Genomic DNA, 27824 nt, shown 5'->3' with positions numbered 1-27824 from the left:
GCTTTGATTGTATGATCCTGCACAGCAGGGGGTTGGACTGGATGGCCCTTGTGGTCTCTTCCAACTCTATGATTCTATGATTTCAGAAACACACAACACTGCAGATCCTGTTGAGGAGAAGCACCAGCACACAGGGCCATTATCTCCCATTTGTCATCCCTTTTGCCCAACTACCAACAGGACCAGCAGGTATATCTGAGTGCCTGTGTTTGTACTGTTCCTGTTGTGTCACTTTCCTTAGTGCAGAAAATTCATTTCTTTCCCATTAAACCTGCAACAGTCTTGGCAGTGGCCACCTCAGGTAGTGGAGAACACCAAATTGTATCACACAGAGACATACACATCTTAACAGTTTCCTCTTCAGCTTTCTCATATCCTTCTCTTGGTACTCTCTCAGTGTGCTGCCACCACTTCACCACATTCCCTTCTTTCTTCCCTCTCTCTTACCTTATTCCAGTGCCTCAATTGTCCTCCATGCAACACTATGATGCCTCCCACCTTTTCCTCCTTTTCCTAGCCTTGCATCCCTTCATGTTGCTCTCTGTCTGACTTTTGATACGTAGCAGGAATGCTGTCAACACTCCGAGGTGAGGCGCAGGGGGAAAGATGGTACGGTACAAGGGGAGGTGACAGCAATGAGGTAGCAATGGGGATAATGGCAGTTTTTTTCTTCTATGTCTTAACTACTGGGAGAGTCTGGGATATTCCTAACCCCACCCCATCCCCAACCTGCCTCGTCTTCTTATGGCTCACACTATCTGTCACTCATCCTTTCTGTGCCTTGCCCTTGTTACCTGTGTACTTGTTTGCCTGCTCTCTGTTTATGTCAGGGTGCTCCATCTATTTTGTGAGGCCAACACTGCTTCACAGAATAAAGGCAGCAGAAGAAGGAAGAAAAGATTGGAGGTAGTGTGGAAGGAGGCACAATCATGATGAGAGGTAAGGCAAGGGAGGGGAAAGGACTGAGGTGGTGATGGTGTGGTGAGGGGTCAAAGAGGGAAGCAAGGCGGAAGAAGCCCTTCAGATGGGGAAGCAATGTGACTCACTGGCATTCTAACAGATGGCCACCTCTCTCTGTTCAATAGAAAGGCCAGCTTTGAAAGAAGTCTTTCAAGTTCTAAATGATAGGAAAAGTGAGGGGGGGGGGGGAGAGGAAAGTTAGTACAATGTCAAAAAGTCAAGACAGAGCCAGGAAACCCCCAGGCAACACTTTAGGAAGTGTGAGAGCAGCACAATTTGTATTAGAAATGATATCATGCAGAATATCAATAATAATTCATCTTTTCCCTCTTCTGTCTTCATAGGTTTTAACCACGCTATAGCACAAACACAGTAAACAGAAGCTACTTGTTGAAACTCCTGAAAACCTCCAGCTAGAATTTAAGTTTTAAGTTTTTTCCCCTCAGCTATGGTTAACAGTAGTCAAATTCCCTCTTAACCAGGATTTACAAATCCAGTTCAGGCTCTTTTTAAATTGAGAAATCTGGTTAGCATTGATGTAGTCATAACATGAAATCATAGCTATAGTTGTCCTGGGAAAGGAGAGGCCGTCTATAGATCACTCCTGGGGCTCATTTCCACTACAAAATACAGTCGGACCTTGATATACGTGGGGATCCGTTCCAGACCCCCCCCCCCCGCGTATACCAAAATCTGCTTATGCTCAAGTCCCATTGTCCCCAAAGGCAGCGCATGTGCACGCGCACCACCATTGGGGACAAAAGTCTCTCTCCTTCCCTCCCTAACTCTTTCTTTCCCTCCCTCCTTCCTTCCCCCCCTTCTTCCCTCCTTCCCTTTTCCTTGCCGCTGCCACCTGGGCCTCCTTACCGCCATGGCCGGGGGAAAGGCCAGGTGGGGGTTTGGGAGGCCAAGAAACCTGCAGCCTGCCACCTGGCCCTTCCACGGAGGTGGCGGCCATGGCAGAGGCGGTGGAGGAGCAACGCCAGAGGCCTCTTCAGCCTCCTCTTCGGCGCCACCACTGGCACCTCCGCATAGGGGCTGGGTGATGGGATGGAGGCCAAGAGGCCTCCAACACCCCCACCTGGCCCTTCCGCGGCGGCGGCAAGGAGGCCGAGGAGGCCTCTGATGCTGCTGCTCCACTGCCTCAGTCTCCTCGCCGACACGGCCAGGGGAAAGGCTGGGTGCTGCTCCTGGAGGCCAAGAGTCGCGAGCCCCACTCATTCTCCGAGGCTCTGAGGTTCGCTGTGGCTTGGCTGGAGGCATCGGGGACCACCAGGGGCCAGAGCCAGCCACCACTGCCATATGTTATGTGAGGAGAGGAATGTGAGGGGAGAAAAGTTTGTCTGAGAGAGAGAGATGTGAAGGGAGAAAGGTGTGTGTATGTGTGTGTGTGTGTGATATGCCCCCTCCAGGCTTGTAATTCCGGGCTACTTCTTGCATCACTTTTGATTGACCTGTACTTGAAAGTGGGACAACTAGTGGGAACTACAACTATCCGACAAAAAGAACCAATTTAATTGGGGTAAGAAAAAGAACGCTTGAATAGTGGGAAAAGGAGACCTTTTGGATTCGAATTTCAAAGTGCAGCGAGGAATCAATTCAGCACAACTTAAACTGCTAATGTGAACTGTACTGGACAATGAATTCATAATATGTGGAGATGTTCTATATCAAGTTTCTAATCTTGACTAGCACGTAGTCAAGACGAATTAACAGTAATGCATTTTGAAATCCTTTGAACAAATCTTGCCATGAAATTTAGGGTCTGTTACAGATTCAAAAACAATATGAGATACAAATGCTTTACGACAGCAATATGCTTTGCTGTAGAACAATCTTACTATAAATACATTAACAAACAGGAACTCTTAGAAACAGGATACATCAAACAGCAGAACTGGAAAAACTAAGCTGATGGGAAATATGGCTAGCTAGGAGAACATATCAGCATTTCTGTATGAAGATAATTTGAAACAAAATGGAGTTGGAGTCTTGGAAGATAGACTGCTAAACAGATATGAAAGAGATAAGCTAGATCATAAGTAAGAAACATAAACAGCTGTCTAACCAGTCCTATAATATAGAAGCACGGAGCATCCACTTCTCATCGGCTGCTCCTAATCTATGGAATGGCCTGTCGGAGGAGATCCGTCAAATTACGAACTTTAATAGTTTCAAAAAACCCATCAAGACGGAACTCTTCCAGCAGGTCTTCCCTGATTGACTGTTGCACCTATGTTTTTAGAACCCTAATATGTGGTTTGCCCTTATCATATCCCATGAAACCCTGTCATGAATGTCCCATTGGTTTTAATAGATTTTAAAGATTTTAAAGTTGTTATTGTGTTAATTTTGTGGAATTTAAATTATGGATTATTTAGATATGGGGATGGAGGATTTAATTTATGTTACTGGTTATTTTATGAATTCTGTGTATTATGTAACATGTTTTATGTATGTAAGCTGCCTTAATCCACAGGGAGAAGCGGGGTCCAAATAAATTATTATTATTATTATTATTATTATTATTATTATTATTATTAAATATATCAATCAAGCTCTTAAAAATGAATAATTTCTAAAAGGTAACATTATGACCCATATGAAATGTAAAAGACAAAGCATAATCTTTCACTGTACTTGGAAATGTGTTCCTTAAGATAATTACTTTACTAGAGTCTTAAGCACAACTTAGTACAAGAGGAGTAATCTGAACTCTTTTAATCGCTCCTGTTTTGTCCTTAACAGTACTACCAGAACATCTGTAATTATACAGTCATTAACTGTAGTGTTTTGAACAAGAACAGTTTGAGTTTAAAAACAAATAAAATTATATCTAAGAGGAAAAAAGGACATGAGAGTCTGGCATAGTTTAGGAATTCAATTTTCACATAGTTAAGCTAAAGCAAATCTATGTAGGAACCAATTTCATTACTCAAAGAATACTTTCAACATAGGCAACACACCCTTGCCCATCCTCACCCATTAGACTGATTTCTTTTATATGGTTTCCCTTTGCTTTGATTAAACATGTTCTGCTATTGTTCCTTGATTCTGATGACTCATTTTCTTGTATAACGGGGGGGGGGGGGGGATGGAATGCTCTCTAAAGTACATATTTTTCAACTGTAGTCACCAACCTGACATCCGCCTTTGAGAACAGTGGAAAGATCCCATCATTCCTCTGAATACCAGTTGCATAAGTTTTTCTTTTAACTTCTGCCCAGCATCCAACAGCAATGGTGAAGGTTGACGCTGGCATTGGCATGGTCACATAATAAAACCAGTTTAATGCACCTACAAGGACAAAGAAAACATGTTACCCACTACATTGGCACTTGAACTGCTAAATGTAAAATGTTGTTCCTTGATTCAGTTATTCGGGAAGTCAGAGGATTAGATTTTATCTTTAATTCAACCATAATGGGTGGCATTCAGTTAAATCCTCCCACTCACAGAACTGGTTCTATCAATTCCTCCTTCACCATCCTCAAAATCAGCTTTGGTTTGTTGGGAAAACCTCCAAAGTAGTTTTGGAGGGGTACAGGACAGTGCAAAATGGGAGAGGAGCAGAAAGTCCTATCACATAAGTGGAGTTCTGCTCATTTCACCTTCAGTGTGTTCCTGTTGGTTTGTAAAAGATCACAGTTTATGGCTATACTATAAGCTTAACTTATTCTACAGTCTACAATGAAAAAGAAGGCCTCTCATAAAAATCCTGGGTGAAATCCAATGTTGTGCAAGTGTGAAGCAGAAATGTTCAAAGGATCTTTCCATTTTGTTTTTCAGGCTCTACAAGTAGTCCCTGTACCCCCTCAAAGCCTTTCTCGAAGAGGCTACAGAATCCTGGAAAATATTTTTTTATTGAGCAGCACTGAGAGAGAGGAATCACCCAGTTTGGGAGTAGGTTTTCTTATTGTAAGGGTAAAAGGTAAAACTAGTCCCTTGACATGAATTTCTAGTCATAACTAACTATATGTGGTGGTGCTCATTTCGGTTACTAAGCCAAACAGCCAGCGTTGTCCGAGGACTACTCTGGTGGTCATGTGGCCAGCATGACTGCACCAAACACTGTTACCTTCCCACCGAAGTGGTACCTATTTATCTACTTGCATTTGCATGCTTTCCAACTGCTAGGTTGGCAGAAGCTGGGACTAGTGACAGGAGCTCACTCCATGCCCCTTTATTTAAGGGTAAGAAAGCTTATCCTGTATGAACATTAAATGGGGCACAAAAGGTCTTGTATTTAGGACTATATATTAACCACATGGCACTTATATACCAAATCTTGTTGCTACCAGAGCTGGGGGCAGTTCTTCTCATCCAGGCTAAGCAAAACATTCAGCCAAAAGGCCTTCCATCAGGATATTTCCAGGGATTTGGGGCCTCTGGCAGGATTTGAGATTTTATGGGAACCAGGAACTCTCACAAGAGACCTTTTTCTCTCAAGAATTGAATTGGGCCTTATGTTGATCTGGCTCCCATGTGCCAGACAATCTTGTGCTGGGTTGCAAGATTTCCAAATTAGCTTTTCTCTCTACAGTTGTCCCTCTGGATTCACGGCTTTGGGATTCGTGGATTCAATTATTCACTAGTCCCTAGTTGTGCGCATGTGCACGCCTCCCTCTTTGTCTCTCCCAGGCTTTTCCCCTGTGAGTGATGGAAAAGCCAGGAGGGTGCAAGTGCACAGCAAGGGACTTGTAAATAATTGAGCTCCTTGAAACCTTGGGACTGAAAGAGAAAGTGGCAGGCGCAAGCTCCTTCCTTCCCTCCCAAGGCCTGAGAGATGTCCCTGGACGTCTCCCAAGCCTTTGGAGGGAAGTGAAATGTGGCCAAAGCGCCTTCCTTCCTTCCCCCCCCCCCCAAGGCCTGAGAGAGGTCCCTGGAGGTGGGAAGGGAGAAGCAGCTAGGACGTGCTCCCATGCCCTTCCAGCATCTCAAACAGTTTGCTAGAGCTGTTTCAGGTTTTGGAGGGGGAATGGGTGCACATGTGCTAGTCCCTGCCCATTATTCACAAATTTTTCGTATTCACGAGAGACCTCCGCCCCTAACCCTCACGAATCCAGAGGGAAGACTGTATTGGCCTGCCATTGATATGCTAATTGTTAGTCAAGATTCATAAGGGAGGGGGAAGGAAATATGTGCAGTAATATTGCAATTTGATCATCAATTTGATTCTGTCTAGGTCAGAGGAGGAAGAACTTATAATATGAGAAGACAGTTTTAAACAACAGTCCTGTGGTATCAGAAAGACTAATCAATTTTATTATCACCACCTCCTAATTGTCAATCCCCATGTCACCAATTTTGATTATCCCTTATTTTTGAAAACCTCTCAATTGAAATTGGGAGCCATCCATTCATTTACTGATCCATCCATCATTACCAAAGCCTAGTAAAATAAATTTCACAAAGTTTTGTGGATCCCTCAGACACCCTGTTAACTGGTATAAAGATGGAGAGTGTAAAATTTGTTGCTTCAGCTTGACGTCTACTTGTACGCCCATTATCTGGAAGTCTCAAGATGGTTTTCACATCTCTAAGACCAGATATAGCTCCAATTTAGAACATCCAGTTCTGCAGAATAATCCAATACGCTCGATTTGATACCAAAGATACTAAAAGAAATCCCCTAAAGTGTTTCTTTTGTGTCTTTTTGGATATGTCAGTTCAAGCTGTACTTATTTTTATCCAGTTTTATGTACAAGTTACAAGGGGAATGGTGTGGGGATTTAGTAATGGCGGGGGAGGGGGAATCATGATCTATGGATGCTGATATCTCAATACTTTTCTTCCAATCAAAGTCCCTGTTCTCACATGTATGTACAACCATTAATAGCAGCAATGGCTGGTGAAAACCTGCAGATCTGAAGTAACCACCACAAGCCCAGCAGCAAGGACAAAGATTTGAAACACAATTGCCTAAATTCAACTATTAGTCCCAACTAGAGTACCACAACTGAATCAGTGGAACTTATCAAATGTTGACCTCACAATTTCCCATTCAATCAGTCTACTTTAGTTGAAAACTAATGACCGAATTTATGCTAGTGTTTCTGTAAAATATAAAAGGCCAAGGCATCAAAATGCTTGAAGACTCCTGCCTCTAAAGCATTCTCACAGGATTGGTTTGCTGTCTGCTAGAATGCTGAGGTGCACTATGCAGAGGAATACACAAAATAGTGGCTCAGACTCAGTTAATTATCTAATGTATCACCCTACGTAATATGAATGCCTCACTGCAACAAGACAGAGTTCCATTCTGCCTAAAACAGGCTGATGTGGGGGAAGCAACCTCCTTGAGCCCAACCACCATAGATAACCAGCAATCAGTCTCCAATATCCCTTTCTAGGGATGGTGCCTTCCCAGCTCCAGTGATTCTTGGATGAAATAGGCCAAAAGCAGAAAGGCCAAAGGGAGAGGCTTCTGGCCTCTTCGGGGTGTGTGGCGTGCAGATTACGTACACCCCCAGAGCGGTTGGAAGCTGCTCTGAGGCCGCCTAAGGTGGCCTGAAGCCACCAGCAAAAGGAGTGGTAAAAAAATGCTCCTGCCAGTGTCTTGTTTAGGACCGCGGTATTAGCCCATTTTAAAAGTGATCTGTGTGATCACCACAGTCCTGGGCCTATTGCAGCCTAATTGCAGCTGAGTAGCTAGAGGCCACTCCTAGCCACTGGTTTGCTTCGCCTCATAGATTATCTAGATCCCGTTTGATCTAGCTTCTGGCCTGGCTGTGGGACAAAGTCATCTTTGGACACCTTTGTGGATGACCAGCATTGGGAACTAGACAGGGCAAGTGTGTTCCTATTGGCCTTGCTGGACCTCTTGGTGGTTTTTGATAACATTGATCATGGAATCCTTCTGAGATATCTCCCTGTGATGGAACCTGTGGACACTGTTTTACAGTGGTTTGAGTCTTTCTCGTGGGAGGGGATAACTGGGAGGGATTACTGTTCTACCCCTAGGCAGTTGGCCTGTGGGGACACTCTGGGCTCAGTTTTGTCACTAATGCTGTTTAATGTTGACATGAAACTGCTGGGAGCAGTTATCCTGTGTTTTCTGGTTCGATGTGACTAATACGCTGATGGCATTCACTACCTCTCACTTCCACCTAATCTAAGGAAGCTGTTTTAGTGCAAAATCAATGTCTGCTGTCAGTTACAGACTGACAAGGCCAAACTGAAGCTTAATCCAGAAATGTGTTGTGTTAGATTATTTGATCTTGGGAAACTCAGTGTAGATTTAGATATAGCCCACTGAATAGTGATATTTATTTTATTTTGGCCCGTTACATACGGGCTCTTGAAGTGCCCCCGTCACGTGCTAGGGGTTGGCCAGGGACCTAGCGTCCACATTGGCCTCACCCCTAGCACGTGACGGGGGCGTAATAATGGCGGCACCCTATACACACAGGCGCCGCCATTATTACGTTCCGGACGCATAGCGTCCGCACATCACACGGCGCTTATGACATTGTGAGTGCGCCATTGGCGCCTCGCGGCATCATAACCGCGCCGCGGGAAGAAGCACCATTTTGGGGCTTCTTTTTTGCTCTGTGCGGGAGCTGCGCGGTTTGGCTGCTGCAGCTCCCGTGCAGAGCAACCAGCAGCGCCGGCAGACCGCCGCTTTTAGGCGGTCTGTAACGCGCCTTTATTTACTTGATTTATATCCCACTTTTCTCCCAGCATTGACCTAAGGTGGTTTACAACCAAATAAAATAAAGTACAGCTTTATTTTCCCAAGATCAAATACTCTAACACAGTACTCTAGAACAGTCCAGCAAAGCTGAACAAAGCATAAGTCAAAATCAACCAATCAGCATCCTTACTTTTCAGAACAATGAGGTTGAGAGACAAAATAAGCAATTAGAAGAAGGCCACCCTTGGCAGAGTGGTTTTTTTTTCTTCCAGTTTTACTTCTTCTGTTAAAGTACTGGGAGTCAATTACACACCATTCAGAGATCAATCTGTACGTCACTATTCATCTTTTCCCAACCCCTGCTCTAAATCCATTATATAAATGATAATGATCATTTTAGATATCTTCCTATTTACCCACGTTTTCCCATAAAGCAGTTGTAACCCTTACTATGTTTAAAAAAAAAAACTTCTCAAGCTGTTTGTCCATATGTATGTGGTACAATTATTTGCCTGATTTTCAAATAATTAATTTCATTAATCACCAAGTTTAAAAAAATGCTTACTGGTTTTCCACATCTTCTTGGTTCCAGAAACATGTAAGAAATTAACTGAGCTATTATTCCTTGTTCTGTGTCTTTCCATCTAAATCATTAAAACTGCATCTTCCCTTTACATTTTTGGTGCTATCTATTGTCTCAATAGTACATTCTTCTGTGGCTCCCTGGGATACAGCACCACCTAGGGTGGAAATAACAAAATATTCATGGATACCATGCACATTTCCACGTGGCAAAGAAATGGTCCAACTGCTTTGTAGAAATGTTGATAAGATTTTATTGGTAACTAATGTTTCCTGCGAAAACTAGATACATGGATCCCTTAATATGCTGTGCAGCAATCAGTTTGTAAAACAGTCACTTCCCACAGCCAGTTTTACATACAAATGTTCATGTAGATAACATGTGGATGATAGTCACTTCACAAGCTATGCAAAATACGTAATTTAGAACAATATTACTACTATATTAAAACAATAGTACATGGGGCAATGTATGCTAGACTTTTTTCTGCAATAATTTTATTGATGATTCAAGAAATATTCCAAATAAATGCATAACGGATTATTCAATTGGCTTTCAGTTTGACTTTTTTGGTTCCCCACCATAAATGTCATTATACTGAAGAGAAGACTAAATATTTCTCTTTTCTTTTTAAACTGTCATCCTAACAGAAGGAACCTTTTTCATATCAAAGAATACTGTTTTGATTCAGACTTTATAAAGAAGTATGCCTGCAAAGAAGATATATTATTAATAAAGTTCCTCAGTTCTGGCTACCTTCATTGTACACTTGCTCATTTTTTACAGACAGAAGACAGCTGGGGGGAAATGTCCCAATAATTCAATTGCAATTTATTTATTTAATTTATATCTCAACTTTAAGACACTACATACATACACCACTTTATTGCCGTCAGCACACCATTAAAACTGAGTGCTAAATACATTTTAAAACAGCACATTATGACATACACATTAAAAATAGAAATACCATTGAAACAAATTGGTAGTAAAATATATATATAATATGTTGAATATAGTAATGTTACATAGACAAGGTTAGTCTAGTTATAATAACCAGGTTTAAAAATTTAGTCACTTGCTGAGCAGATGATTTTTCAGAGCCCTGGAGCAGGATAACCACAAGAGACTCAAAGAAATGCTCAGGGAAATGTTGAATGATGGGATATAACAGATCTTTTCTGGCCTCTTGATAAAAACTGCAGTGGAAAAGTATATGCAATATGGTTCCAGTTTCACAGGGGCAACATCTCTTTTCAGTCGAGTTTTAGCATGTCTGGCAATTGATAGGTTAGAGGGAAGGACATTAAATCTTACCACGGAAAACGCCTTTCTATATTTGGGATACTTAATTAGCCTAGGTTTTCTTTTTCAGGTTTTTTTTTTTTCAGTTAAACCCCTGCACTCCTGTCTGTACCTGACTTCCACTCCACTATAAGCATCTGAAGAAGTAGACTAAAGTCTACGAAAGCTCATGCTACAAACTTCTTTTCACCCCAGTTAGTCTCAAAGATACTACAAAATCTCTAAATATAGCCTAGGTAAGGCATTCCACTGTTGTAAGGAGGACACGATAAACCCAGTGACTGAGGGGAGCAAGGTCCCCTTGCACCTTGTTTTAGGTCTATTAACCTCTGTTTGACAGTTGCTTTGGCCTCATCTAGGTCCATGGATAAGAGACAGAAGGGAAATAAGCCTACTGAGGGAAATTTACATGTCAACTGCCTTCATCCAAATCTTGAACACCAAGGAGTTGGGATTAAGTATAAGGCAACAAAGAACACACACACACACAGAGAGAGAGAGAATAGAATAAATCCATACCAAATATTTTAGAGAATTTAAGACAGACTACAAGTAAAGAACAAATCCAACAACACACCTGTGGACACCAAATATTAGCCTGAAGGAAAAAAGACTGGATTCCTTCAAAAGAGCTCTTAGTGAGAGGAAACCAAATTGGGGTATCTGAGGAACAACTGTAGCATTAAAAACCCAGATCACTATTTGAAGAAATTTTCCAGCCTTAAGTGAAAAAAGAAGTTGGTTAATGTTTCCACATTTTGCTCCATTTTGGATTTAATATATTTTTCCTGGATCTTCTGATGTGTGGCTTCATGAAACCATATATATTTATATGAGTCAACCTGCTCAAGTCTGTTGCACTCTATAAACCATGTGAACCTGGTCTTCCTCTTGGCAAAAACTAGAACTTTTGTTTTTGAATAGCTGCCATCAGAACTGAATAAGGAGAAACAGAATGGTTCCCAATTGGCAAAGAGGTCAGGCAAGAAGGCATATGATCACCTAATTTATTCAATTTATTATTATAGCATGTTCAAAATACAGGCCCGTTACAGACGGGCAAAATGTGGCGTGGTGGCGGCAGTACTAGGGTTAGGGAGTGCGCACCATGCAGACACTCCCAAACCCTAGTACGTACTCTGTACATCAAAATGGCAGCTCCCTGTACACATGGGCGCCGCCATTTTGATGTGACGGACACTTAGTATCCGCACGTCGTGGCGCACTTGTGACATCACGAGTGCGCCATTTGTGCACTTGGGCATCACAAGCGCAATGGAAAAAATCCCGCCAGCGGGAAACCACAGTTTATCCGCTGCGGCTTCCCTCCAGTGGAAAAGGAGGAGCAGGAGGCAGACAGCCCTTTTTGGGCAGTCTGTATCCCACCATAGTAAAAAAAAAAGCAGAAGCTCATAGCCCAGGGAAGTGAAGACTGATGGAAAGAACATCAATGATCTAAAATATGCTGATGATACAATATTATTAGCAGAAAACAGCAAGGACCTGAAACAATTACATAGGAAAGTTAAAGAACAAAATGCCAAGGTAGGCTTAATGCTAAAGATTAGGTAAATAAGAATAATTACTATGGAAGATCTCCAAGAATTTATTCTAGATAGCGAGAAAATTGAGTGAGACAAAGAATTCTCATACCTTGGATGAAACATTGACCAGAACAGAGACAGTAATCAAGAAATTGGAAGACTAAGATTGGGACGAGCCCATATGAAACAACTGGACAAGATCCTAAAGTGCAAAGATATAACTTTGAACGTTAAAGAGAGGCTCATCAAAGACACAGTACAGTGGACCCTTGCCTTACCCGGGGGATCCATTCCGGACACACACACACACACACCCGTGTCAGGCTAATTTCGCATATGCTCAAGCCCCATTCATTTGAATGGGGCTCGTGCACAGCGGCGCGGCAGTGCAGGAGCATGCAGGGCGCCACGGGCTCGTGCCCCATTCATTTGAATGGGACACGACAAACCTTGCTCCCCGTGCATTCCCCGTGGCTTGAGCACATACACTCAAGTCCGTGTAAAGCACGCCCACATATAACGCAGGGGCACTGTATTCCAAATCACCATGTATAGATGTGAGACCTGGTCATTGAAGAAAGTTGATATAAAGAAAATCAACTCATCTCCCATGCGATGCTGGAGAAGACTGCTGAGGATATCATAGACAGCCAAGAAGACAAATCAACAAGTTCTAGAAAAAAAATCACACCCAAATTCTCCCTGGAAGCCAAGATTACCAAACTGAGGCTGTCGTATTTTGATCACATAGGCGGGATACATACCGCCATTTAGTACGTATAGGATACGTACTAGGGTTAGGAAGGGGTGGTGCTTCCGCACCCCCCTAACCCTAGTACGTATCCTATACGTACAAGATGGCGGCGCCCCTTCCACATGGGCGCCGCCATCTTTACGTATTGGACGCTGAGCTTCCGTACGTGTCGCAGCCTTTATGACGTAGCGAGTGCGCCCCTGGCGCCTCGCTACGTCACAAACGCGACTGAAAAAGAAGCTCCATTTTGGAGCTTCTTTTTCAGTCCGCGCGGGAGCCGCGCCGTTTGAAGGCTCCGGCTCCCGCACGGATCTACCGGCGCCGGCGGCAGACCGCCGCAAAGCGGCGGTTTGTACCCCGCCATAATGAGAAGGCATGCCTCATTAGAAAAGACAGTGATGCTAGGAAAGGTAGAAAACAGGAGAAAGAGAGGAAGACCATATAGCACGTGGGTGGACTCAGTCAGGGAGGCCTGCGGGACCTATGCAGAGAAATTGAGGGCAGGGAGTCTTTGAGATGTCTCATCCACAGGATTGCCATGAGTCAAGGTCAACTCCAGAGCAGTTAACAACAACAGCTGTTATCCGCCTCGATCCTCAAAAAGAGAGTGGCGGGATACAAATAAATATTTTATTATTTATTATTATCATTGTTAAGAGATTATTTGTGTATTATTTGTTGAAGCCCCTCAACAGTCTCCTAAGAACCAAACAGCTGGGAAATTAGTACTGCATCATCAGCATAAAGAAGGATGGAAATGTTTGCTGAGTCAGTTTTCAGTTGATGAGTTGGTAAAAAGGCCAGGGTCTGGAAAAGTCAGCCAAATATAAATTGAATGAAGTGGGGGCAAGAACACATTGCTCTCTTACACCTTGAGAGGAGACAGTCTCATTTGTCAGATATCCTTGGCTAGTACAGTGAACCTGGACAGATGAATTATAGTACAGAGAATAAATTAAAGATAAAAGGTGTCTATCAATGGAATTCTGTCCCAGTTTACTCCAGAGATCACATGAAGCCTTGGCTTACTCCACTCTCAGGTTACTACCACTTCAGAGCAGCCATAAGTCTGAAGAGATTTTGTATACTCCCAAGATACTTAAGGTTCAACAACAAGGAAACAAGAGTACTGAGTATCTTCAATCATATGGTGCACCCATTCTGGCAGTGAACACTAAGTAAATCAGGTACTTATGATATAAAAGTGTGGGGTACTGTAATACACTCATACCCTCCAAAGGAAAATATTTACCTGGGAGGAAGTCTGGTGCACAAGAGGAAGCCCAACTCATTACATTGTTGTGACAACATTAATTGAATTATATTTCCACACTGGACATAATGTGGCAGGAGACCATTTTGCATCATACTGAACTTGCAGAAGGCCTACTAATCAAAACCATGCACAAGCTGACTGTGATGGAACCATTTAACATAATAAGGCACACACACCACAGACCAGTTACTTTTGCACGAGGTCACCAATGAGAAAATTTCCAGGTGGAGCACTATGTATGACAAATTTGCTTGCAAGGACAATTTCAACATCCCAATGAGATATTTAGATTGTACAACTGTCTGTAGGCTGCTGGCACAAAGAGTAGTCCTTCATTAGGGAATGTTTCCTCAGCAGGAACTATTTTGTACTTGGGAAACAGCATCATAGATGCTAAGTTTTCCTACTAATAAATAAAAACATCTGTTTTCCTTCAGGATTTATGTTTCTTATTTTGGAGGTTCACAACAAGTTTCTTCCCCCACTGAAAATACAACAGTAGTGTTTTTAAGACACACAAATCATGTTGGCTACTTTTTTTCTTACAGAAAAAGAAACTTGTCAATTAATCAAAACAAATGACCTGCCTCATGTGATTTCTTGCTCGGATGTTTGGGTATTGTAGAATATCTTTCATTCTGTACCAACAAAGAGTTCTGGAGACACAGGGTATTTTAATCCCTTGAAACAGACTGGAATTCTCATGGTGTCAGAAAAATTATAGATGTTGCCCAACATACACTTTTTTTTTAATTATGTAGCTATAAGTTAGAAAATTAAATTAAACTATTACTCAAATTCAGTCACTGCAGAGAGCAAAGGAAACTTTATATTAATTAAAATTAATTTAATCATGCCACATGAACTGCACAAACAGTGGGTAATCTTAGTAGACTACGGTCTACTAAAACAGATAAATATTAACGTATTATTGATTATATTGTCTTCCTTTTGTAAGCTGTAGTTAAGACCAACCATAGTTAATGGTTTGGATGTAATGCTGTGTTATACAGTTAGCCCCAAAACACCGGATTGGAGCTGCCATGGTGGCAACCGCACACTGCGGCCTCGGCTATTTGCTGGCACAAAAAGAAGCGGCAGAAAGCCGCTCCTTTTTGAGCATGCAAAAAAGACAACTTTTTGCTACCGCTGCAGCTTTAAAGCACTCCTGTGCGTGTGGTGTCTAAATGCTGCACTGCCAGAGCGCCATAAAGTGGCCGCTGTGTAAACAGCCAGGCAGCATGATACCTGCTCCCTGCCGGCTTAGGGGCATGCGTCGTACGGACACCACATCCCAAGTTGCTGGGAAGCCTGCTGTTTTTGCCAGTCTATTCCAGCCCAGAGTTAGGTAAAGGTTTAAGCCTAGGATATACACTGCATTATACAAATAGAGAGCGAAAGTATGTGTGCATAATATACACTTGTTGTGAAAGAAACCTTCTAACAATAAAACACATCAACCAAAAGCAGAACACAAACAAAGTTCAGGAAACTGTTGGAATTTGGATTTTGTAAACCAGCAGGAAAAAACCCAGTGAGAACAGATTTTGGAAACCATTCATTCTGCCATTCAGTCTAGCAACCAAGTAGTATACTACAGTACTCTGCCATGAAGGTAAAAGTAGTCCCTTGAAATGAATGTCTAGTCGTAACCGACTGTAGGGGGCGGTGCTCATCTCTGTTTCTAAGCCGAAGAGCCAGCGTTTCCAAGGATTGCTCTGGTGGTCATGTGGCCAGAATGACTACACCGAACACTGTTACCTTCCCACTGAGAAGTGGTACCTATCTATCTCCTTGCATTTGCATGCTTTCGAATGGCTAGGTTAGCAGAAGCTGGGACTAGTGACACGAGTTCACCCCATCACGCAGTACTCGGGCCTTGAACTGCCAACCTTCTGATCTTCCGATCATCAGAACTAGCGTCTTAACAACTAAGCCACCCTGCCATACAGTTTTGTTAAACTGCAATAACCTGCTGCATATCAATTACTTCAGTGAAGAAACAAAACAACTGGTCTAAATAAAGAGAGGAGCACAAGGCCTTTTAGTCAGATGACATCAAATGCTATATTATGTATCACACAAGAAAATGGGTGTTCCAATGGCATAAGGTATTCCAAAGAGCCTGATTGTAGGAAATTTGTAGTGTGGCCCTTTATAGATCTCACAAATACTCTGAGTGAAAGATCCAATAACTAATTTTAGAGCCCTGTTCATGTGAAGAGGCTGTGAGAGAAGACTACATCATGCATCAACCAACTATACTCCTGAGCCAATAAATGTTCATCAGGAATCTGAAAGGGACAGCTTAATCTCATGCACACTTTGCAACAGGGAACAGGAATGACAATATATGATGAGAGTGTTGGTTTCTGCCTAGTGGAACAAAGACATCTCTGCTGCCGAGATCCAGGTAGGCCCTCTAGATATTGTTGGGAGTTGCAAGCCAACAATATCTAGAAAGATATATTTTATGTATCTCTGTAGTCACAATAGCATTCCCACTGAAAGAAGACATTTACATCTGTACATGGCAATAAGGAACTGTTGCTATTCACTGGACTAGTCTACAAACTCTTATATTTGCATAAAAAGCAACTACATTGCATCTAAACTGGCTTACAGTTGCCACAGGAAAAAAGGACTCTGCAAACTAAACAAATGTTTTTCTGTTCTCCACCGTACCAGAAGGCAGTTTTGGATTACTAAATCAGAGTGTAATCACTGCTAGCGTTCTGGAATACTGATGTCATTTGTGACACACTAATCAACAGCATGTTGAACACACTCCCTCTCCATGATTAAACTTCCCAAGTTACAAAGCACTTCTCAGATTTTTAAAAATCACATAGCATCTGAATTGTAATGAGAGGAAAAGCTATCCACTGTAAAATCATATTTTGACGAAATGACTGAGAGAACAGAATTTCTGAATTGTTAAGAACATAATATTTTATTTACATAATTTCAGATGCATCCCAACTGCTATGATGACATAAAGATGCATTATTCAGCCATGGTCCTTTTTTTAAAAAAGTCATGAAAGTGAAGATTTACTTCTATCCTTATCTTTTTTTTTTTTTTTTTGTATTTTAAAGGAAAATATCAGCAATTTTAAAACTATTGTCTTTTCTAATGATGTATTCCGTCTCATGATGAGGCCAAAGTACGACAACTTTAATTTAGCCGTCTTGGTTTCCAGAAAGAGTTCAAGCCTGATCTGAACAAGGACCCATTTATTTGACTCTGTGGCTCTCCACAGTATCCTCAGCACTTTTCTCCAGCACCACATCTCAAATGAGTTGATTTTCTTCTTATCCGCTTTCTTCACTGTCCAGCTCTTACATCCATACATGGCTTGGACAATTCTAAATTTAGTGCGTTGTTGCATATTTCCTTATTGTCTAGGTTGAATTTATGTAGATTTCTCCCCTAAATGTGCTATCTGACCAATGGAATGTGTTAAATTAACAGTTCCCACTGGTGAGAATTAATATCTAATCCATTTTCTCTCCACTGCCAGATATCTTCAAAATCTATGAAGTTTTCAGAGAGCTCTTGGTGGCGGGGGGGGGGGGGGGGGAGGGGAGAAAGTATTGAGTGTCAGAATGGAAGGAGATACAGTCATCCACAATTCCTTCTGTTTTCCTTCCACCACCACAGCAACATGACAACAGGAGTAGATGAAATGGGGAAGGGACGCTATACCTTCTTTCCATTTCCTCTTGGCTCCCCCACTTGCTCTTGCATGACATTGGAGGGGAAGTTGAATGAGGATTAGGGAAGCTATAGCCTTTCATGATCAGACCAGCTCTGCCCTGCTAATGCTGGAGGGGGCAGCTGAATGAGGAGGATCATCTTTGCCACTTGTGTTCTGATAGCTGGTTCATGATGATGCACCAATTGTCATTATTTGGCCAGATATCAGCCTGTGTCCATTTTTCTTGCTTGGCTGCCCTCACATACATGGGAGGGGGGTATTAAAAAGATGAACCTGGGTGGGAGGAGTAAGAGTGGCCCTTGAGTCAACAAATGGGAAATACAGTGAGAAAAGGGGCATGAGGACAAATCTCTTCATTGGGGTTTTCAGACCCCCATGAGTCTTTGAATATTCTTTCCATTCCTAACTGATATATCTAGTGTTTCATGAGATAGTAAGCTTTTCCTTAGACTGTTTTATTGTAACTCATCAAAAACATATTTATGGCATATAGAAGGTTATAATCATTCTGAATAATATCTCAGTAAATGTGCATAGGATTGCAGTACACTTCCCCTTTCCCAAATGAGAAATTATGCACATGAAAAAAAGAAGACCACAGGGGGCACCAGACAGAGAAAGGTGAGCTGCTGCACAGAAAAGCTTGGAAGTCTCAACTGTCTCTGTGGCTGAAGTATTATTCTAGTTTTAAATCTCTTTCAAATGACATTTTTTTTACCATATATGAAGACGGGAAATACAAGCTGTACCTTCTTCAGATTCTGCTGGTTCCGCTGTGTTTTCACCACTCATTAAAACAACAAAGCCTGCATCTGCTCGGACTGTAGCTTGCCATGTTGACATGGCAACAGGCGGTTCTTGGCATGGAAAAAGGGCCCTGTTGTTTATTGGAGACCCCACTGTATAAACACACGGCCTATAGAAAAGAGAAAAAGATAAGTGTGAAGTAATGTGCACTATACAAGCAATTACAGGAAATACAGAGTACCCAATAGGAACAGAAATTCAAAACTATCAATATCTTCACAGTGTATCTGACCTCAAAATAGCCTGAGAAGAACCAGTGTGTTGGCAATTTGCTTTATGCATCTTTCAATGCAAATTCTGAATTGCTCTTAGATTTCTTTCAACAATGAGGCAAGAAATAACAACAAATAACAACAAATCAAGATTACTACTGCATGGACCAGAGACACATCATAGTTCACATGGAAATGGCCATGACTTGATGTAACAACCAGAAAATGGCTACCATTATGAACTGGAAGGCATTGCTGTGTGGATAAACAACCTCTATGTGGCAAATATTAAGACTGGGGCACAATATGAGCCAGTTTGCACGTAACACTAAACTGCAGTTTAATATCACAAGGATAAGACATAAAGAGCTTCATGCTCACCTACTTGGCCTCTTCTCTTCCAATGTGGTAGGGCCACAAGGTGAGATCAAAACCTTCCACTTCTATTTTAATGCAGTGTATCATCCAAAATTTAGTTAACTGTAACTAAGGATGCAAATAAGCTAGCATTGTAAACCACAGTTTGAAGCTAGTTTGTTACCACAATGAATCTGAATTTATTTTTGTGGGGTTTTCACGCTATGTGGCCATGTTCTAGAAGAGTTTATTCCTGACATTTCGCCAGCATCTATGGCTGGCATCTCTGAAGATGCTGACAAAACATCAGGAATAAACTCTTGTAGAACATGGCCACATAGCCCATAAAAGCCACAAAAAACTATGGATGAAACCATGAAAGCCTTTGACTTCATGATCAAAATGGAATTGGAACTCCTTCTTGTGGATATATTGGAGGAAGTGGGGAAGAGTACAGTATATGAACCATTCTCATACAGCTACACTAATGTTTCCTGTTACAGTTAAATCAGGTCAATATCTTTATACAATCTGTAAGTGATATATTGTAACTCTCTGCAGAATCCTTTCCACTGAGGGCCAGGCTACAAGGTATCCAACTCAATACTTTTTCAAGTATATTCGTTCACAGTAGTAGATGGCAGTCCTGAAATTATATGACTTTTTAAAGGCAGGATAGTCCTGAAGAGCTAAAGAAATGAGGGCTAAACCTAAGAATCTTTCTGTATAGGCTCATCTTTTCATTGGCATAGCTCAGGGATAGGCAACTGCATGGGGGCCAGGAGTGAATTTTCCACATACACCCCCAACTGGTTGCCCCCAACAGTCTACCTAAATGCATCCATTTTTTCCCCTCTGTGTGCTTCCCAAAATGGTCACAGGAAGTGACTTTGCTCCACCATTTTGGAAATGACATGGGTGGGAAGAAAACTCCAAGTTGAAGCTTTCAGTCATCACATGTTATGCTAGAAAGCATGGGCCCTTGGTATCTGCTAGGGTTTGGTCTAGGACACACGGACACACACACACACACACACACACTGTGGATACCAAATCAATTGATGCTCAAGTCCCATTATATACAATGGTGTAGTAAAATGGTGTCCTTATATAAAATGGCAAAAACAAAGTTTGATTTTGGGGATTTATATTTTGGGGGAATATTTTCAAGCCATGGATGGTTGAAACCATGGCTATGGAGGGCCAACTGTAACTAAGACACAAGGCTCAGAGACTGGCTATTTAACATATGACTGCAAGAGAATTGTTACCTTTATTTATTTATTTACATTATTCATATGATTTATATCCTGCCTTTTTTCTTGTATAAGATCCAAGCTCTCTTTAAGTGCCTCTCCTTAAGCTCCTCAGTCTAATTAATTAATTTTGGTCACTCCCCCCCCCCACCCTCAGAGAAACAGAAAGCCTATGCAAACCCTCAGAAACATCACACATTAAATAACAAAATATTAAATGAAATATTTAGAAAGCTGCACAGTCTGATGACCTTTTAGTTCTATCTTCTCAAGACTTTGACTTCAGTCACCCAGCAGGCCCCCATTCTTTTATCATGATGTTTACCGAAGGGAGAGGAAGCACAGTCAGACCACCTGTTACCTGGCGCATGCCGTTATCCTCCCACACACTGAGAGTTTAACACTGGAGCCAAAAACATTCATAGGAATGATAGTGGAGCTAACTATTCTCTTCTCTAAATCTTTTCCATTAATTCAGGGCACTGAGGAACCTATAGGCTATCCACAAGATTGTACTACATTAGGGAGTGCTTAATGTACCAAAGATTATACACATAGGATCAGATGGTGAAGAACAGTAGCTCACTGGAAGAGCACCTGCTCCACTCAGAAAATTCAGCATTTTACACCATATTACAGTGATACCTGACTTGGAATTTTATTGTAAAATGAAATCATCATTGCCATGCATGTGATAGCATTTGCTGTAAATGTTCCACTTGTGCCCAAAAACAAATTAGCTTAACTGGCAGGGACCAAAACTCCTACTCACAGTTAGCAAAAACCCTGAACACAGAAACTGAGCCCCTGAACGTAATGTTTAACTATATTTACACACACACACGCATGCATGCATGCATGCACGCACACACACATACACAATCTTCCCCAGCAGTTGTAGTAATTCACAAGGGAAGGAGAGAAAAAGATGTAATAGCAGCACTGGAGCAGAATGCAGAAGACATTATTTCCACAGTAGGCATTTTGTCTCTTTTCACAGCAATGGGAATGTGAGAATGAAACACAGTAGGGCTTCTGTATCTCCAAAGTGGATGGTTTAATGGGTAAAGTTTTCAGACCCTACTGATATGCAAGGAACCAGATAGGCGGCAATGGAGAGATAATTGCAGTGTGTATATTGTGTGCAAGATACAAAACAAGGTACTGCCAAGGTCAAGGGAGGACAATCTGGTATTTCCCAGATCCTGCTAGTGATCACTGCTAGTGATGTCTAGCATTTTGGGGAGTTCTAAGCCAAAACAAGACATCCTTTTCTGTGCTAAAGGTGGGTGTGAGATAAATAGAGCAAACACACACAGGGAACTACCATAGAATAACATGCTGAATGAGTACAAACACAGAATCTGGGAGAAAGGCTCCTCTCTTAATAATAATAATAATAATAATAATATATTATTATTATATACCGCCTTTCCAAGAAGATCAAAGCAGTTTACAAAATTACAATAACAAAATTGCAAAACACATAGACTACATAAAAGATTAAGCAAACAAAATCCATAAACAAATACAATAACAATCAAAGAAAATAAAAACATATTTAACCCCTTTCCCAGTCCCTCAACACAGGTTCAAATGGCAAAAAATAAAATAAAAATACATAGTAATTATAACAACAATAAAATTAACAAAGCAAAATACAAACAAGTAATAGAGTAAAAACAAGTGAAAAGAAAATAATCCCCATTCTCAACCCCCCCATCTCAATCCTAAAATCCAATATAAACTATACAAAAGGGGGGGGGGGGAAGGGGGGGGGAGACAAGATTCCTCCTTAAATTCAGGAGCTGAGGCATGGGTGGAGCCCAGGTGAAAGGAAGGCAGCAAACACCTGATTCACAGGGGATCCGTTCCAGACCACTCCCCACAAAAATGTCGACTCACAAATATTGGAGTCCCATTGAAAATAATAACGTGTGCACTTGAAGTGCATGCAAGGGGCCATGCGCAGACACACACCGCCATTTTATCCCTCCCTGCTTGTCCCTCCCATGAAGAGTAAGATAACGGATTCCAAGTCAACAAAAAGGGAGGGACAAGTGTACAAGGCAGGTGTAGAATCCACCAAAATGCCAAATCACACAATGGCTTTCACAGCACAGTAAAATATATATTTCATACAAGGCAAGTTTTTCAGAAGCTTAGAAAAATAAAGCCATGCATGTACGTATGTGCACACACATACACACACAGTCACAAAACTAGGAAAGATACACACTAGACTAAAGCAAGCCAATAATCCAGTTAACATCACAGAGGGGGAGGGAGAGGGAAAGAGGGAGAGGGCGCACTCACACACATGTAAAATACCTGCTCCTCACTCCTTGCTCTCTCCCTGCCATCTCCTCTCCAAGTTTCTGCCTCCAACCCCTAGCCTTCCACAGCATGCTCAGTCTCTATCAGACGACATTTTCTCCCAGGCAATCTTCAGAATGAAATGCTGGGCTCCATCTACCAACCATTTTTATTTTCTAAGAATGCCACTGGGACCCATTTAAGGCCTAGAAGCATTTTTGGAAATAAAGACATCATCTGAAGCCAAGGCTTCACTTTGCAACATGTCAAACTCCAAGGTTTGTTTAACAACAACAATATATATATATATATATATATATATATATATATATATTTCTTAAAATCGTGGAGGGCTGAGAGCCCTCTGCTGTGGAAGGCGTCTGTGGACACACTATTACTAGTGGGCATCACATAAGTGACCCCAGGTATAAGGGAATTCTGGAAAAAGTGGGCAGGCAGAGTGCTATAATGAGCTATTTCTTCCCTTCCCAATTATTTTTATTGAGTGAAAAGTACAAAGAGAAAGGGAGGGCTACAAGTTACACAAACAACAACTAGACTACAAATTATATATAAAACTACCAACAACAAAAACTACAACTAAGAAAACAATATTAAAAAAGGATGACTTCCAACTATCTATTCTGCAAGTATAATTCATTACAAGTTTCACCTCTTAATTACTCTTCATCTATATCTGTGGTGATGAAACTATGGAGTTTATCAGACAAGGGAAATTGGAAGTATAATCCAATGGCAATCTGAATGCAATCATGGGCTTTAACGTTATTCCGTGATAACCCACTACATGCAAATTTGGGCAATGGAAAGTCAGTCCGAACGCAATCATGTGGTTTCACGTTATTGCGTGATAGACTGCCACATGCAAATTCAGGCAATGGCATGCTATTTTCGGGCAATGGTAAGCCAGTTCGAACACAATGCGCATTCACGTAATTGCGCTAAACTAACAACTTTAAATGAATGTGTTCTGGCCCCACTTTCTTTTCATTCGAATTTAAGAGAAATTCCTTCCGTTTGATAAACTCCTATATCACGTGTGCAAGAGATGACACGTAAAACCATTTTTTAGGGCATGCAAAGGGCAGGAAGATGAGGAAAAGGCATGTGCCTATTCCTCCTCTTCCCAGCCATCCCAGGCCTTCAGTTATCTGGAGAGGCAGCTAAAGGCCTGGGAGGGTACAGGGGGAAGTCCTGCCCTGGAAATCCCGTCACGTCCCCAGAAGTCCAGCCCCTGGCACCCGATGGCAGAAAACCTTTTAGTTTGGGCACTTGGTCCCTAAAAGGTTTGCCATCACTGATCTATATATTTAATTCATATTAATTAATAAAACCAAGAATAATCTAATCACCTTCATTACTTTTCCAAAAAAAAGTCAATTAATTTCCAATCTTTCCAAAATCTTGATAATGAATTTTCTTTAGGCAAAACAGAAAATTATTCATCTCTGCTAAATTCTTCAGTGTAGAGAGCCAGTTTTCATTTGTAGGTATAAGTTCTCCTTCCATTTCTGTGGATATACTATCCTTGCAGCTATAACCATATATTGCCTTGTTCTTCCATATCTCATCTCCAATTATTCAGCCATCATTCCCAGGATAAAAAGTTCATTTCAATTGAAAATTAATCAATATATTTTTGCATCAAATTGTGTACAGTCAGATCTCTATATCTACGAGGATCCGTTCTGCCCCCCCCCCCCCCCCATGGATACAAAAAACCACAGGACCAAGTCTCATTCTCCCTAATGGTGACCAGATCTGCAGATGGCAAGCCCACAGATATGGAGATCCAACTGTATTTAAATCAAATATCTTGTAGTTTTGTCACATGCCTACTACATATGAGAAAAAGACCCTTCCTGTTTAATTTCCAACATGCATTTGGAGAATATCTCTGGTGTACCAATGATATATCATTTTATAAAAATTCTCTTTAAGATCACAACATAGAGTAAATTTCAAACCTTTCAACCACATTCTTCCCATTGTTCCATTTCTATACTGTATCTATTCCTCTTGGAATTCTAGAGGCATACAGGGATAGTGCTGGACATAGGGAACAGGTAACTTTTAATATATTGTTTTTCAGTAGCCCAAGTACCCACTAAAACATGCTTTTTTACAGTTTAAACTTTGAAAGTAAGTGAAGTATGATCATATCTTTATGGGTTTTTAAAAGAATAGATGCAACAGGGAGGGCAATTTGACCTGGGCCTTTGGAAAAGAGGACTTCACACTTTCTCCCAATTCCATTTTCTCATTATGTACAGCCCCATCCTCTCTTGGAACTATTGTTTTGCCCATAGTGCAAACACAAGGGTAAAAGGTGATGTATAGCAACTCCATGGTCTGGTCAGAAAAATAATACATAGGGAAGTAGTTATCTATTTCCCCCCCAGCTTTGAGCCAAACTCACACACAGAGATAATAACCTTTTAAAAACCCACAGATAATATAGTCAAATATCTTTCAAACCTTGTCTGTTCCCATGGAAAAGCCCTCCCCCCCCAAACATCTACCTGATCACTCAGGTGTTGGATGATAAAAAGACTATACAAATTAATTTGTTCCTGACAAGGCAATTTGTAATCTGTACTAGACAGACAAGACAGCAATGAGAATCAGGTCAAGAGCTGATAAATGAGCAGTCAAAACAGAGATGAGATGAGCCAGATGACAACAGAAAACTATACAAGATGCACAGTTCAGGAAAACAGTGCACTACATAGCAGTAAGCTGAGTAATGTCTAAAATCTTTCAGTATTTTACATCTATATATTTATAGTACAATTATAAATACATGATTTATGCAATATATGGTACAGAAATATATTCTGTCTTAAGGCTTCAGTAAACCCACAATGAGAGCCTAACTAAACAGCAAAATAAACAACATGCAACACTTGTCTCCTTATTGAACAAAGAAATTATATCCAGAATATTTAAACATTCAGATATCAAACTATATTTTGCATTTACTACAAAATATCTTAAACAACACTAGCACTGTTCACCATAGTGCTTGCAGAGGTAGCAAAGGTAAAGTGAAAGTACCCTATAAAATATGTTTGCATCCCCTGCTTCTGTCCAAAACAGACCATAATCAGTTCCTCCTTGTCGAGAAGACTGATTTAAGAAATGCGTTCATCCAAATTGGTCTTAACATGCTCTAATCCTGCCCATCATGAGCTCTGAACTTTGCCTGCTCTGCTACCAATCCATGTAAACCTAACCTGAAAATAGAGATTATTACTTGCAATTCAACTCTGACCCATCTGGCACATGACACCTAAGACTTTGATAACATACATAAAAACAGCTATGACAGATGCATACCTGTCATTTTGGTCTGTAGTCCAGCTAAGCGATCGTCCTTCTGGCTTTGTTTTGTACCAAATCCTTATGGCGCAAGGGAAGTCCTTTGGCATTTGGACACCTGCCTTCCTGATCTCCAAGCTCCAATTGCCAGTAACAAACAGAAGCTCTCCGCAAGCAGGTGCTTGGCTGCAAAGCTTGTAATAGTGAAGCTGCTCCTTCCACTGATCTGCAGGTAATGCCACAAGTTCATGCACAATTTGATTCCTAAGTTCCCCTGTATCCTTAGATGTATCCGTTAACTTGGCAGGGCTTGTGAATTTCTCGATGCCTGGAACAAGGGAAACATCTACCTCCTCAACCTTTAACACAGATAAATCACAGCAGTCTAGGACCAGCGAGAAATCTTCACTCCCATGAATCTCAATGTCACAGCACTTCTTTGAACTAGAAATCCCAGAAGCCTGTTCCCTGTTGCCATGGCTACCATTTTTATCAGAAGTATCATTTTCACCTTTACCACAGACTGCAAAATCATTACATCCACTTTCAGGGGAGCAGTCGCTTGCATTTGACACAGGAACAGAGGCAGTTTCAGGTGCCTGAACTTGGCAGGTTTCATCTGACCAAGACCGACAGGCTTCTTCCATCTGCTGACTGTCTCCTCTTCTGCACATGCTGTCAGCTTCAAGGAACAGAACTACCTTGCCCTCAGTCACCTGGTTTTTAAAATCTACATCCAGTTCCAAGACATAATGCTTCACCAGCATGTGGTTAGTGTTGGCCATTAAAGGCAGATCATCTTTAGTAAAGTCCACCTCCATCTCTGTATGCCACTTTTCTATGCAAACAATGCTACTTTTTAAAGTCTTGCTGTTTTTTATCTTTTCTTCCCTTAGAAATGCTGGTGCTAAAAACTTTCCCACTTGTCACAAAGAGCTGTGCATATAATAATGGAGTTTAAAACGATGAGCTGCCTGTGTAACACTTGTCTCTTACCTTGTGGAGAAAAGAAAAAAGAAGCAATCAGCAATGAGATCTCAGTTTAAACAAGGGCTGCAAAAAGGGAAGAAATGCATTTTAAAGTTAATTTTTAAATAAAATATATCTCAATTATTGAGTCTGTTATTCACTCACTATGTCATTCACACAATTACATATGAAGAGTACAAAATGCAGAAGGATAAGAGTTTTCCAAAGAAAACCAACTTGTCTATTGAATGGCTAAGAAACAAACCTAATGAAAATATTTGTATGATATTGGCTGCATCCATACTGCAAAAATAATGCAGATTGACACCACCTGGCCCAGTGCTATAGACTACCAGGATTTTTAGTTTGTTGTGACATCTGAGGTCTCCGACAGAGAAGGCTAAATGTTTCACAAAAACTACGGCGGGTTATAGACTGCCCATTTGGGGCGGTCTGGACCCGCCCCTTTCCCCGGAGTATCGGGGCTTCAGTGGCTACACCGGCAGCCGCTGAGGCCCCGATACGTCGCTTTTCGGGCTGCGGGGAAGCAGCAAAACGCCGCTTCCCCGCAGCCTGAAAAGGGGTGTCCTTGGGGCTTCAAGCCCCAAGGACACCCCGTGGCGGTGGGGAGGGGGAGGCCGCTTGGCCCCTTTCTCCCTTGCTTCGCTGGGCGCAGCCGTCTGAAGGCTGCGCCCAGCGAAGCAAAGCGGCGCCGCGGAATCCTGGTCCGCGGAAGGGCGCCCTAGGCACCCTGCCGCGGACTGAGGACGACACGTCTGCGCCGCC

At 41.6% G+C, this 27824-nt stretch overlaps 1 protein-coding gene across 2 annotated transcripts in view; it reads right to left on the bottom strand.

The window, feature by feature from the left end:
- The window catches only part of AOPEP (aminopeptidase O (putative)), a 224257-nt gene that overhangs the window by 185865 nt on the left and 10568 nt on the right, over window positions 1–27824 (bottom strand). For both annotated transcript variants that reach the window (XR_016277370.1, XM_089490878.1), the window contains exons 2-4: window positions 26088–27065; window positions 18529–18695; window positions 4101–4257 (exon numbers count right to left, since the gene is read on the bottom strand). Coding sequence is in view for 1 of the 2 variants with exons in the window: in XM_089490878.1 (XP_089347004.1) it covers window positions 4101–4257; window positions 18529–18695; window positions 26088–26890 (1127 nt within the window). In the remaining variant the exon portion in view is untranslated. The remainder of the gene's footprint in view (window positions 1–4100; window positions 4258–18528; window positions 18696–26087; window positions 27066–27824) is intronic.

The sequence above is a fragment of the Sceloporus occidentalis genome, unplaced genomic scaffold (genome assembly GCF_023333645.1).
Source record: "Sceloporus occidentalis isolate IW3139 unplaced genomic scaffold, rSceOcc1.0.p SCAF_1, whole genome shotgun sequence".
Classification (NCBI taxonomy): domain Eukaryota; kingdom Metazoa; phylum Chordata; class Lepidosauria; order Squamata; family Phrynosomatidae; genus Sceloporus; species Sceloporus occidentalis.
The sequence above is the reverse complement of the archived record's forward strand: the minus strand, read 5'-3'. Positions and strand labels throughout refer to the sequence as shown.